Source organism: Homalodisca vitripennis, chromosome 2 (genome assembly GCF_021130785.1).
Source record: "Homalodisca vitripennis isolate AUS2020 chromosome 2, UT_GWSS_2.1, whole genome shotgun sequence".
Classification (NCBI taxonomy): Eukaryota; Metazoa; Arthropoda; class Insecta; order Hemiptera; family Cicadellidae; genus Homalodisca; species Homalodisca vitripennis.
The window spans coordinates 88852574-88867890 of NC_060208.1; the positions used below are offsets into that span (position 1 = coordinate 88852574).

At 31.9% G+C, this 15317-nt stretch overlaps 1 protein-coding gene across 1 annotated transcript in view; it reads right to left on the minus strand.

The window, feature by feature from the left end:
* Positions 1-819: 819 nt before the first annotated feature.
* Positions 820-15317, minus strand: part of LOC124354342 — a 146446-nt gene continuing 131948 nt past the window's right edge. Inside the window, exons 6-10 of the mRNA XM_046804716.1 lie at positions 6852-7115; positions 6170-6334; positions 4191-4514; positions 2774-2958; positions 820-2152 (exon numbers count right to left, since the gene is read on the minus strand). Coding sequence (XP_046660672.1) covers positions 1234-2152; positions 2774-2958; positions 4191-4514; positions 6170-6334; positions 6852-7115 — 1857 coding nt within the window. The 3' untranslated portion in view covers positions 820-1233. The remainder of the gene's footprint in view (positions 2153-2773; positions 2959-4190; positions 4515-6169; positions 6335-6851; positions 7116-15317) is intronic.

The following is a 15317-nucleotide window of genomic DNA, read 5'->3' on the forward strand; positions in this document are numbered from 1 at the left end:
AAGTAACAAGCTAATTGATACTTTAATATACAGGAACACTTTATTTCACAAATCCAAAACTTAAAACACAATATGTTGTGTTTCCCCATGTCCTGTTGCTAATGTACAAGCTAAATTGCAAACCTGTGAAAGTTACCAATGAACTTTTCCATAGAATATACATGAGATCTCAATCAACAATCTGTACGAACTTAAACTATATTGCACTTATAAAGTTTCTAACCTTGGAATCTTAATAAATAAGAATACACAAAATGAGGTAAGTCAATTACATTTGTCAGTTGCACCACTGTTAGTTCAACCATGACTTCTGACAAACTGCATGGAAGTTTCATTGTGAAAAAAATCAACAGAAGGAAGTTTTTATCCATATATATATATATATATATATATATATATATATATATATATATATATATATTACAAGTTAAAATTGTCAAAGTGATTTTCAGGTATAAAATTTAGTTAAAAGTAATTCAGGTAAAAGTATTCAATATCATATGTTATATTAAAACATTACTAATCCTTAAGGGCTCTTACATTTTTCTGAACTTCCTGGATCTCTACTATTATTAGTTTCTGCTAATACTGGTTTGAAAATAATGCAAGAAAACAGAAACTAGGCTGTAAAAGATTGCTATAGTTTAGAAAAAACAACACATAAAATGAAATTTTCATTTTTATGTTTAGGAAAAAACGCTCCCTCCATTAATATTTATACAATGACTTAAGGTTTAAACCTTTTTACTTAAAACTAAAACAATTGAAAACAAGTCTCTAGAGGAGCAGTGTCGTTTTCCTATATATATATATATATATATATATATATAATGTATATATATCGCATAGGAAAAAAACATTGCGCCTGTAGAGAGTTGTCACTTATGTATATATAAATTCATGACAAATATTTTAACATCTGGGATAGCAGAAACTTTGTACACAAAGTATCTTTTTGATAACTTACAGTGTATTAATTTTTCAGAATAATGACTGACAATGTTGAAGTATAATTACATATAAAAATTAATCACTATCTATTAAAATCATAAATTATTACTACATAACTGTGAGAAGCAGAGGATAAAATAAGTCATGTACATTACAATATTTAAAATTGGTTGAAAAAATGTAGATGTTCCCCATTTAAAATATACCTTCTTTGGTGGTTATACTTATGTTAATTATGTTTGCTGGGATGTTCTCAATTGAAGTATTCTGGACCAAAGAAGCTCAGTAGAGTCCGGAGGGAAGATCCATCAACTTGCCAGTGGAGATGCTCAGGTTGATGTGGTGAAGACTGTTCAGACCCCGATTATAGTACTCTGACATGGTCTTCACCCTGTTGGCAGGAATGAGTCCAGGAGCATCCCTAATGTTGTGCTGACCAGAGTACAATCCTGCATTAGTGTGTCCTCTCTTCAGCACAAATTTCTGCAGATCCGTAGGTGAAGAGTTCCTCTGAATCGGTAAAAAAACTGATCTCTCTGACGGCAGCCTTGCAGGTTCCTCTGACTTCTCTAATCGTGGCCTATATTCCTTCACTTTGTTACTTGGGGAACGCGAGACTATGACCACGGATGAGTTATTGATTTCCTTTGTGGGTTCTTGATGGACCATGTCAGAAGTTACGACTATATCCACTAAGCTATCTAAACCTTCACCAATTCTATCTAAACTTTTTGACTTGAGCTTTTTCACATGGTCTGATTTTGGATCAATGTACACTCTCGTTCCCTGTTTTGGCTTGCCAGATTTGTCTGATCCGAAGTAGGTGTTTTGGACATCTGTTACGTAGAATAATCCGTCGAAACTCCCTCTCCTCGCTTTAATCTCTGGAAGAATTTCCTTCTGAATGGCTTGAGGTTCTGGTCTTGTTTGTATTCGCTGATGATGGAATGTCTCTCGTCTTCTAAGAACATTTTTGTGTGCATCTACACGATCAGCAACCATTGTCTCGCGTCTCCTAAGCGCTGTCTTGCATGGTGGCTGATCTGCAAAGTTCTCAATGGTGCTTGGCTCCTTGGATGTACTCAGGAGAGAATCAGAGTTGTCAAAACTGTCTTCATCCTCAAAGAAAGGATTATGTTCCTCATAATCCCGCCCGAGAAGGAAGAGACTTCGAGATCTCCTAGGTGGTTGTGGTAAAAGCCTGTAAAGAATTAAGCAAGTTAGAACCTCCATTAGAATTTAGTTTAATTAATGTTGAAAATTGAACTTGACCTGTTATCATTATTTTTGGCATTAACTTTTAATACATTTTTGTGAAGAAACTCTATTAAAATTGTAAATAATTATTTATTTCATGAGTTAAATTATGTTATAAGTTCTTCAGATGACTCAAATTTATCAAATTCGTCAGTTAAAATTTGTACATTTCGATTATTATTATTTGTACTGTAGTTTATAAATAAAAAAAAAAACTAAGGAATAAAAGTAATTGTATAAATTAGGCCTTTGAGGCTTAAGTGCACAGCAAAAGGCTGCCCCATAGAAGAAGAATTGTATAAATTAGAACATTTTTAAACCTGTTTGCCTACACCTGGTTCCGCATTTATTTGTTAAGGGTACCTGTAACTCAGAGAAATATCTAGCGAATGAATTGAGTTTTGGACTTATAATTTTGCAACCATCTTTAGTAACCTACAGGGCCTTCCTAAAATTGTATTATAGTGTCTGTCTGTCTGCATGTCCATGTGATAACTCTTGATTGATGTCTTAGAGACTGAAATCTTAAGAAAATTAAATTTGAGCTACGAGGATGTTGACCTACCTCTCCGGAACAATGTCAACCTCATCATCCAGGATGAGGGCCTCAGAGGTGAGGTCAGCATTGGAGCGTCCAGTCAGCCTCTGGAAGTGTTTTGCCAGAGCTACCTCCTCCTTAGTCCCTCGGTCACGCTTGGTCACATAGTCAGTCTCTGCGTCGTTGATGATATTCTGCAACTCCTCCATCACCTGGACAGTTCAGGGGTTGGGTGGGGGAACTTGGACTTTAGTCAGAAGTGATAATGTTGTCATGTTAACTAGCATTAGTTTTTCAGAAAAATTTACAATGATTTGAATGATTTTGAAAAATTTACAAAAAATACCATGAATTCTTAAAAAAAAATTCTAATTAGGAAAATGTAATTCAATAAGTAAAGCATATACTCGTATTTACATGAGAATAGAAATGTTAAGCAAATAGTTTTAATTATTTAACAAATTAATTTGTAATTAAATGAAATTTCTAAATTATTTTGTATTAGTTCATTACTACTCATAACTTCAGGGCCTCATTCATTAAGAACAAAATTTCATAATTTTTACCATAATGATTGATTTTACTTAAAATATCAGAGCTTTTTTTTACAAAGAGTCAAAATAATAAAACACAACAGTTCAGTTGATAATGATACAAAATTGAAGCTCAATTCATGGGGAAGACCAATATCTTTAAGACCCATCTAAAAATGCTGAAGTCTAGCAGAGAAATTGATGCATTGTTGCCATTATGTGAATACCTATAGGATATGTTAATGGATTATAAGTGAAATTTCCCACTGTTGAAAACAGAAGTTTAAATTTTGTTTTGCTTTTATTGTATTTGTATTAAGTAGCTCTAATTAAGAAGCTTGAACTCAACTTTATTTAACTTTGTACTTTCAAAATATCTCTTGTTTTGACCCGTCATACTGACAGCATAGTCAAATCTTTTCATTCTCGATCGATATCCTTATATCATATAGATAAATAAAAATACAGAGCAAGACCAAGTATGGATCCTTCCTTTATGCCATTTCTGTGTTTATGACAGAATGATAGCAATCTCAATGCACTGGAATTTGTCACTGTGTACGATTTCGAACATTTAATGTTTGACTTGTTATATTTTCAGAAAATATTTTGTCTGTAACACTATAGGAATATTAATTCTCAGTATGAAAATTTTGATGCATCACTACAATAGTAATAGTAATATGATGAAAAGCTTACATAACACTACGGTTTTTATTGAATCATAAGCAAATTAGAATTGGAATGAAGGTAAATATATAATTTTAATGAAATACAAATTTTGAATTCTTTTGTAGACTAAAAATCTTTATTATGTTAGCTATGAACCTAAACGTTATTTAATAAAATAAAATCTTTATTTAAGCAATACTTAGATTTAGAGATCTAAGTAAGATATAAATTGCTGTTACTTCTTCAATTGTTGTTTCCTCCTCTTCATCTTCTTTGTCCACGTTAGTCTCACGACCGTCAACAACGATTGTGTCATTCTGAACATTAAACATCTCATATACGAGAGGTTCTTGTTCGATATCTTCCTCATCTTGATCAGAGGAGCTGATACCCTCATCTTCCGCTGGGGTAGAACCGCTTCCTTCCTGTTTGGAAGACCGTCTCAGAGCTGTACGTGGGGGAACTTGATCTCTCAGAGAGCACACTTCACTCTCCAGCTCTGAGCAACGATCTTTCAGACACTTCTCCAGAGATGAGAGGACTCCCTTCTCCTCCTGGAGAATCTGTGGACAGAAATTCCATAAAAGTTTCCATGAGACAAAAGTTGAGAAGTTCCCTTAAGGATTTCGGTTTTATTACGGAACTCAAGCCATTCAGTGTTTTCCTCAAATTTTCCAGGACCATGATAATTTTTACCTGTGGGTCTTCCCTAATTGGTGTCAATTCTTAAAGAAACACCCGAGAATATGTCAGTATTTCAAACAAAAATATTACTAACATTCACACAAAACTGTTTGTTCCTTTACTATAAGAGATCTGACTTATAAATACTAATGTGCAATCCTTATTAAACATATATATTTTAAAAAATTAAACTAAAATTGTCCTCAAATTGCTGATACTATAAAAAAATATGAAGACTGAATATGTTATCTACTGGAACATTCAGCTAAAAAAGATAGGTTCATAGAAATTTGTCTCTACAGTTCTCAATGTACATCAATAATTTGTTGGGATTTTATATTAAGTTTTACTGGAAGTTTATAAACTGCTCAGTAATATAATAAATGTTCCTTATTTAAGGCCTAAAATGTTCAATTAATTGGTTTATCCCAAAAACAAATGTGAAGCAGAAAGATGGGTTGGAAAGCGCAAAAAGAGGTTATTTTTTTTATTAGTGCACCTCTTTAAGGAATTGTCAGCCAAATGTTCAATTAATTGGTTTATCCCAAAAACAAATGTGAAGCAGAAAGATGGGTTGGAAAGCGCAAAAAGAGGTTATTTTTTTATTAGTGCACCTCTTTAAGGAATTGTCAGCCAAATACTGTGATTACTCTGTATTCAGCTCTGTATTTCAAGTATGATAACTTGTATTGAGCTCTGTTTCAGGGATAGTTTTCAGTTGTTTCTATAGGATAGTGAGAACTTTAATAATCTATGAATTTAATGTAACACTAATCCACTGCTACATCTAAAAGTAAAAAGGAGTCCAAACAATTGGTGCATGAGAAAAGAGTGCAACAAAAAAGATAAAGAATGCTTCAAAAAGATAAGAAAATTATGGGAATTGTTTTTGGGAGTCTAAAAGAAATAATTTTCCTTTTAGAAAATTAGAAAATTCCAATAAAAATTATTTACACAAAAAGCTTTGATTGGCATTTATGAAAAACTATTCATTATTGGTTAATATCCCCAGAATTCAACCAGCTCTTTCCTCTGGGGCTTTGGGACAAAGGTTTGGATTACATTCTTGCTAAATTCACATGTTTTATATTGTACATATTTGACTTCCTTAAATCACCACCTTCTGAAATATTAAAAATTAATAGTTATTGAGACAAAGATTTGTTTACAATGATTTGTTGCTAAAATGATTGGCTATTTTGTGGACAAACTCATACATTTTGAAAGAAAAAATTTAATGTGACATTGAACAAAGCTCATGTTCCTATAGATCAGAAAATAAACATATTATATTTTTATAAAATCAGGGCTTTTAATTTTTTAATCAGGTTTTAAACCATTTTCTCAATACTGGTCCTTAATTTCACTCAATGCTACGGTGAGCAGCCCATTTCATAATCTGTTGTCTTATCCACCTAAAGTTCCTTTCCGATTCTGAAGATATATCAACTCCAGCTATTTTCTTCATAGGAAGCTGGTCTAGGTTATGTTCTCCATTTATTGTTTTTATTAGTTAATGTTATTTTATACTTACATGTATTCGTCTTTCCAAAATGGTGAGCTTTTCTTTAAGAACCGTTACTTCCGTTGTGGCCTTCTCAGCAGTGGCTTTTAAGGCTGGAACATCAATGAAATTCTTGTCCCAGCGACTGAGCTCAGACTTCACACTCTCGACTCCTGGAGCTTTCGATGGCAGAGTCTGCATAAAAAGATTACTTAAAGATAATTTTTGATAACTTTAGCACTATAATAATGTTATGAACAAAACAAATAAAGTATTTTCCTAATATACTAATAGAATTAAATAATTTTAATTAGTGGTCAAATGGCATTCTGTTTAAAAAATTAATAATATGACACTTTTTGTTCTAGTCAGACAATTAGAAAACTATAGAAATAGTATGAAAACTAATGCTATTTCCCAATAAAAAGTAATAGTATTTTCCTATTTATCTCAATAGCGATAATCATCAGTCAGTAATTGAATATCCCATTAGATTACTGAATATCCTCCTTTAATGGAGTCATGTTAAACTGGATGATAATGAGCACTTCATGATCCTGCACGATCTAATGTTTGTAGTGAATACTGAATAAATGGAGGCGATTTTGGCTTGGCTACAACCATTTTTGGGTCTTATATTGAACTCTGTAAGTTGTTACAAGGAAGAAAAACAACACTATACATTATTTTAACATATACAAAAAAAACTTACCTTGCCTAGAAGACTGGGTTTGAAACCAGCTTGTTCCAATTCAGCTTGGATGTAGAAACGGTGTTGTTCGGAGGGTGCAGTCTCAACGAAGGCATTGATGAAGCGTAAACCGGCTGACAATAGGTCGGGACATGCACCGGACAACATGCCCACCAAGAACCGAAACCGGACAGGTTCACCAAAGCGGAGTCTCATGGTGGACATGGCATCAGAAACTGGTCCATGGCCTTTCGCTGTCGAGTGTTCACAGGTCTTGGTCAACAGCTGTGAAATGATGATATATTTAAGAAAATAATATTTAACAAGGATAATTATCGAAAATTGGAAATTTCCTCACCTGTGGCATTGTAACCCTTCTGGTAATCATAAGTTTTATCCTTAGCTCTTAGCCTCTGAGTACTGATAATTCTCACACTTTGACATAAATGGCATAATATTCCACATATAGGTTCTTATCTAGGGCATCTTTTCAGTTGTGTTAAGAGATCTAATGAGAGGCAACATATTTTTTGTATAAATAGTGTTGGAGTTGTGAAACTGAACACCACTTTATTCATTTATTGAACAAGATTACCTAAAATAATATCAAACAGAGTTCTTTTTCGCTATTATTTGATTTCTTAATCTCTTTGAGTTAGATGATAGGCATGTAGAATGAATTATATCTTGGTCTTGCTATGGTCTAAGATCATTTGATTCTTTGAAAGAAACATTGGTGCACTCACCATGAAATAAGAAGTTCAGGGATAGATCATAGAGTGCGGAATAAGGATGGTTTAGATTAAATGCCAAAAATTATAAGAGTATATTATTACAATGCGTCTATGACACAATGAATATGTATGAGTGGAGTTATACAGATTGAAGTAACATAGAAGAAGTCATAGAATTTTTAACCTGGAACTTGGTGCAAAATAAGACACTAGCGTGAGACAGGATGATAAGAGCTATAGGACTGGTGAACAGAAGCCCAATTTTATCAAATGGTCGATCTTTACTTATTGGCAGGTATCGATTAAATTTGATTTATATGTCTGACAGTTGGTACAAGTTTGTCAAGCTAAAACAATTGTGACAAGTAAAAAATGTATTGATTGATATTTGTAACACACTGATACCTTCCCATTCCAACCACCACCAAAACTAGTGCTGCTGATAATTTCTTTTACTAGGAGAATTTCCTCTATTAAATTATTAATTTCCGCTTTTGGGTCCGTAATTAAATGGATAGATATTTTATTGTACTTAGACATTCTAAAAGTTATGTAACTTTTCATTTAGGTATTACTAGACTAGCTTTTTTTGTACTTTAAAAATACGAGTAACATCAAATTTCTAAAGTTAAACACTAGCGTATTCATTCTTTCAACAGTAAAGTCAACAGACACAAAGTACTGAATGTTCACCTCATAACATGTATGACCATGTAGTCATGTTTTCAGTCAAAGCGAGTGTATGTGTATACATTACATACATCAGTCAGCCAATCAACAAGGAAAACTCATGACAAACTCGTTCCACGTGTATGGGTGTAATCACGAAAACAGACACACTATATTTCAACTGGGTTAGAAGAGAGATCTGACTTTTATCGGTTAGTTATTTATCAGTGGCTTAAAAAACCCCAGTTATTTTACATGAACTCCTACTAATTACTGATTCTGTGTCTGTTTGTGTGAGTTTTAAACATTGATAGAAGTTTAATTCTACACGTCTGTTGTTTGTGAAGAGCAGTTTGTATTCTGTGATTGCTTTGTACCTAGACAGAGACCAGTGATGTTAGAGTGACCTTTATTTATTATTGCGATTGATTCCCTGTAATGTATTGTGACTCATGAATAAATCAGACTACATTTCAAAATCTGAAAGCTTTACCTTTCAACTCTTGCTGGAGTGATGCAAGAATATTCTAAAGCATGGCTCTGTTTGTATAGAACATAATAAAAGTCAGTCTTGTTTTACTAATCATGAGTAAATTTAAAACCACACCTCTAATGTTTTAGAAAAATGAGAAAAGTGCTATAACTTAAAAACCATGATCTGTTGAAAGACAACTAATTCCAGATAAGGTTTAGTTTTCTTACCACAGAGCTAAAGTGATATCTGTGACAACAGAAGATAATTTATTTAGGTCTGTCAATGAACTCAGACCTGCTGATGAAAGACCTTATAAAATAAATAGTTTATAAGTATTTTTTGTGGCAACAGATGTACTTAAAATTGCTTTTATCTTATTATGTTACTTACTTAGATAAATATTCTTTGACAAACTTTAGACTCCACTTAGACTAAGCCATAATGAATTATAACTAATTTTACAATTTTTAAACTAAATTTATAACTAAATTTTGTTATTTTATCACCTTTAAATTAAAAAAAACTTCTTGATTGAAAATACTTAGCAATTTCCAATTATGCACAAAACAAACTATTATAACAATAAGCTGTGTGAATAAATATGACAAATTTGAAATTAATTGATCTAATATTACTAAATGTTAATAAAAACACAACTTTTTCCAAATTGTTTATTTTTTGGACGAGGCCTTTCAAAACCAAACTTCAGGCAACTCCACAAATAAATATTTACACATTGTTTGTTACAATTAATATTAAAATAAAAATAACATATGGTGTAAAAATGTAAATACAAAAATTTTGGAAATATTTCAGCCAGTATGAAAAATTATATTTGACTAGAGTTTAATTTTTGAATAAATTGAGAAGAAAGAAGATTGGAATTTTCAATAGGGCCCTCTTCATTGTTCATGAGTTTTTCTTTATTTCTGTTTATGTATAGTGTTTCCCAAGCATTCAAGTTCATTGGTTTTGTTATTTCTTTTATTAATTTTAGATTTGTAATTGATGTTCTGTGTCCTGATTCAATGCAGTGCTTGGCTACAGCAGATTTGTCAACTCTTCCATATTTTGTATGTGATAAATGCTCTTTGAATCGTGTTTTAATTGTTCTTTTAGTCTGTCCAATATAAATTTTGTCACAGTCATTGCATCCAATTTCATAAATTCCCGATTTACTATCATTTGAAATTTTGTCCTTAGGGTTTCCTAAAATTTGGGATAATTTGTTGCTTGTTCTGTGAGTGACAGTTTTATTTATATGCTTTTTAAAAGTTTTGCATATTTGGTTTGAAAAAGTGCTGTATGTTGTGCAAACATCAATTAAAAATCTAAAATTAATAAAAGAAATAACAAAACCAATGAACTTGAATGCTTGGGAAACACTATACATAAACAGAAATAAAAAAAAAAACTCATGAACAATGAAGAGGGCCCTATTGAAAATTCCAATCTTCTTTCTTCTCAATTTATTCAAAAATTAAACTCTAGTCAAATATAATTTTTCATACTGGCTGAAATATTTCCAAAATTTTTGTATTTACATATTTACACCATATGTTATTTTAATATTAATTGTAACAAACAATGTGTAAATATTTATTTGTGGAGTTGCCTGAAGATGAAACCTTTGGTTTTGAAAGGCCTCGTCCAAAAAATAAACAATTTGGAAAAAGTTGTGTTTTTATTAACATTTAGTAATATTTAAAGAATTTTCCAATTGCTCCAAGAGTCTACAATTGATCTAATATTTAACAATGTATTCAATTACTAATATTTATATTGGTAATTGATCAAAACTAAATCTATTTAACAAATTGTATACTTTAAACTACTTTAAATTAACTAAATGCAGGACTCCTATAAATTACCTGTATTTTGAAACTAATAAAATAATATGCTAAAATTAATTCAAAACATGCTTTGTTTAAATAACAAAATATTTCTTTGGGAAGTGATAGCCCCAACCTGCTGATTAAGAGGACTGCTGATTAAGAGTTGTCTCCTTGTTTGACCTTGATCCAAATTTGTTTTCTAAATTCACTTAATTAAACAAAACCTGAAAAAACCATTAGCCTACCTCCTTCAATTATTTATAACATTTATAACGAGGCAGAGTGCCACAAACACCAAGTGACTATCAAATGAAAAACCAAGATGAGTTATTAAGTCAAAACCAGTGATGCTAAGAAAACATAAATTTACAGCCATGTAACCAAACATAATAACTTTTATCAAATGAAAATTATAAAACAATAGATAACAGTGCCAGAACATGGTTATTTTGTATTGTTGGATGTATCTCATCACTAGTTTATATTGTGTCACATGAAAAAGGTTCAATAAATGTGTAGTTCACTGCCCTCAATTACTTCTGTCATTAGTGAATGAGTTTTTTTTTTAGAAATAAGGAGTTTTAAATCATTGATATTGTCCAATCTATTTCAAAACACCAATATAGGTCTTTAAATTTGAATTTAATAATTTGATTCCAAATTAATTTCACACATTCTACATGTATTTCTATACATTATATATTAACATAATATATTATAGGTAATATAATTATATACAAGTAGATAAAGTACAATGTAAAATGAAAATTATTGACTGTCTTTTTATTGCTAAGCAAGTCACGAGAACCAGCAGACATGCTAGCATAAAAAGAACAGGCAAAGGAAAAAACTTCAAGTTAAAAATATTTTAAGACATCAATATTTTCATACTTTTAAATAATTTAAATCAATTATTACCAGCTTCCAACATCGGACATTTACCATCAAAGGATAAGAATTTGTGTCATACTTTTATTTGGGTAAATAGCATTAAGATGTAAGTGTTAATATAATAACCTTTTTCGTCTGTTACACCAGCACAAAGACTTAAGGGAGTGAGCCAGAACTGCTTCTTCTTATTCTACAAGAATGCATATGGTACATTCTTACAAATTTACAAGCTTCCTGTGTCGGGTCAGTTATTAAGACATTTTGAGCCTGTTCAAAATATTTTGTGTTATGTAAATGGTAACTTGAACATATCTCAAATTGAATAATTATTAATGGATTTTATTAATACCTGGCACTGAAACACTGAAGGATTAAAATAGCAGGCTAATAATAATTTAATATGTTGTGATTATAATTAAACTAAATGTAGTTATGTGATTATAACATGGCCTGTACATATGAATAGAATCGCCATCACAAAAGATCTAGACTTATATTTTGGTAACTAAAAATACCTTTCAGGTAAAGTCATAGCTTACTTGCTAGTTGCTAGTTGTAATCGAGTACTCAGGAATGCCGTGATGAGACACAGGGGTATATCTAACTAAGATAAACTCATCTACAATACACAACACACTATAGTTTGTTTTTCAAAAGAAGATCCCTGACGGAGTGCGTTCAGCGGCCTATCTCACACGCTAAATATCTCACTTCAGACGTCTACCACATAAAAACAAACACCTATATTACCTCAGAATTAATTTTTACTGATTGACTAGTATTCACCCTTGTATTTGAGTAAAAGGAAAACGTTTTGTGTTTTATTGTGAATTATGGTAACCAAAAGGTATGGAGAAAAATACGGTTTTCTGTTTAAAATTTAAGCTTTCTCCAATTTAACTCATCATTGTTCCAAAAGTAATAACAGTAAAAAGAATACTTATACAGCACTTGTTGTATATCTTTTGAAGAACGACATACCAAAAATGTAGAGTTTTAAATGCGTAATTAATTTTTTGTAAACCCTTACGAAATCGGTTATTAGTCATTATTTTGAGATTTTGAAAATATTTTATTATATTGTACGTCATGAGTGTCGATAAGCAGTGGTGTAATGGCAATTCCAGTGTGAGAACGTTAGGTACATTTGACAAATTATAAGGAGATTTGAATTTATATGATTTCCTAAAATTTTTGGATCTTTTGGAATGGGCGTGATGTTTACTAAATAACCTCTGAAGGCACCAAACCACTTTTATCACAGAGTAGAAGTCGTCCCTGAGACAGATGCTTAACTTTTATCACTTGTGTTTTTATATTGTTTGGCGAAGAATGATAGAAGCGTGTTTTTATATTTATCTTGTACGGTTCCATAATATAATCAGTTGAATAATTGTCAAAAAAAGTAAAGCGTAAAGCATAATGACTAATGTAACGCACAAAGGCAATACAATGGAATCGGATAGTAATTTATATTATTATTGAATAAAGAAAGATTGATCAATGTCAATCTAGTTTTAGTTTACAAATGTTTGTAAAATATTGTTTTATTATTGACATAAACCATGCTCTGCCAAATTAATATTCAGCATATAAACATTGGTTATTCCTTTATCTGTAAAAACGGCCAAAACCAGTGTGGAAACGCTGTTCCCACGCGGTCCCCTCCTCTACACCACTGCTGATATGGATTCGTAGTAATTCTATTTTACACCATCCCAAAAATTGAAGACATTTAAAAAGGGTTTTTGATTATTACAACGGGTGAGCATTGACTGCTTTGTGAACCTTCTTCAGAAAAAAAAACTAGGTATAAGCAACAACCCACTGTTGACACAGACTACGTTACACACTTTTATTTGGCGACGTTGCGCGTCGTCGCCCACTCGTCGCCGATCTACATTCACAGTTAATTGGATTAAAGAGGCGTAAAATATTGTCTGAGTTTAATCAACTCTCGGTCTAAAAAGCTGTTCAAATTTCTTAATCTCATAAACTCTTTGAGATAGAAAAACAGGTTTCATGTTTTACCCCGGTTCAACAACGAGATTCCCGACTTATTTGCCGGTGCTTTAATTTCCGGTTTTCCCAGTCTGGTAGCCATCCCTCCACCCCCTCCTAATCCACCACCTAACGTTAATATATATATTTTTTACATTTTTATTAAATGTTTTGAGGTTTTAAACCACGAACGGAAACAAAAGTATTGATTTAGGAGCAACACATTTACATTGGTTACTCCAATGCAATCTCGACAGAGATGAAAACTGTGGTCGGCATTAGGCCTAACTGCCAATATTCACTGCTGAAATCAGAGAGATCAGTATTTCCAGGTTAAGACTACAACTCTGTATGTTCATGCTTTGACTGAATAAACCCCTCAGAAGAGGCTTTAGAAGGGCTCCGAATAGTTTCTACAATGAAGGTTCTCGTGATGTGATAAGAACATTAGTAGCTACTTTTTAAAGTAAAAGATAATTAGAAAAGTAGATCCAATTAATTATTTCTCCAATTTTCTGTACACACATTCCTTTAGTTCATAATATTCTAAACAAAAAGTCATATTTAATGGTGCTTTTCAGCTTCCTTCCGGAACTAAAATCCTTAATATACCAATGGAAAGTGAAAAAATTGCATGAAAAATATACCTACAATTTGGCCAATCAATAGGCCTAATCCTGAATTCCTGATTATGCATAAAAAACTAATTTCAATCTATCTGCAGATTATAAAAAATATGCTGATTCTGTTGCAAACACTGGCATCAGCTCTAAACAACATCAGTAGAATGTCTTTAGTTACTCATTCTTCTATAGATTTTACAGTCAGTGATGCAACAACAGCTCGATATATTTCGAGTGGGGATGGTGTCATTAAATAATGCGTGATAAAATTTGGAACTAACGAGAATTGATGTCATTAATGCCCACAGGACTCAATGTTCCCACGCTCAGGTCCCGCTAGCATATGTTCCCAGAAGTTCAACAACTCCATCCGCTCGTCCGCTTCCTGTCCGCGTTACATATTCATACGTTTAATTGCCTACATGTAATTGCTACTTTATAGTTAGCTATAGTGGAATCCGCTTCATTAAGGCCAACCAAAAATTATAATGCCTTCTACTGTGTTTATGTTCCATTGATAGGATCAAATTGTTGAGATGATTTTCCTCGAAGTTTTTAATTCCATTTATATTTTGAAACTCAGATCTAAACCATTAGGATAGCAACAGGATTCCGTAGCTTGGGGTAAAACAAAATTCTACTATTACAAATTAGTTGAGTTTGTAAATTGATATTAAATAGGCCTAATAGTTAATCGATCCAGTAAAAAACATACTATTTTTATGGTATGAATGGTGAAAAACATATTATTAAAAATAAAATACACAATAGCACAATGATATTCACAGTACAGTACACCAATTAATGAATATGAATTAAAATTTTGTTTTAGTTACCGAATCCGCTTTAAAAAGAAATATTTATGACTAAGGATTATTTAATTAAATTTACGATACTAACAGAGCCTGCCTTTTCGGCTTTTTACTCCGTTATGATTTAAAAGGCCCTTTATAACATATTTTATTACTTGTTTTGAAGTTTGTTTTTTAATATATATTTCTGAAATTTCTTGTCCACAATTTGCCGCCCCCCAAAATCTGCCGCCCAGGGCTAAAGGACTGTAACTCCATACGTAAATCCTGCTCTGCATTTAAGGGCGAAATCGCTTTCTCTAGGTGTCTGCTGTAATTCTAGGTTGTGAATATTTCTCTGTGGTTATCAAATCTTATGTAATCAACTATTAAACATTCGTTATTACAGATTTTAGATTTAAACGATGATAACATCAGCTTTTTCTTGCATAAACCGCTTAAATATTT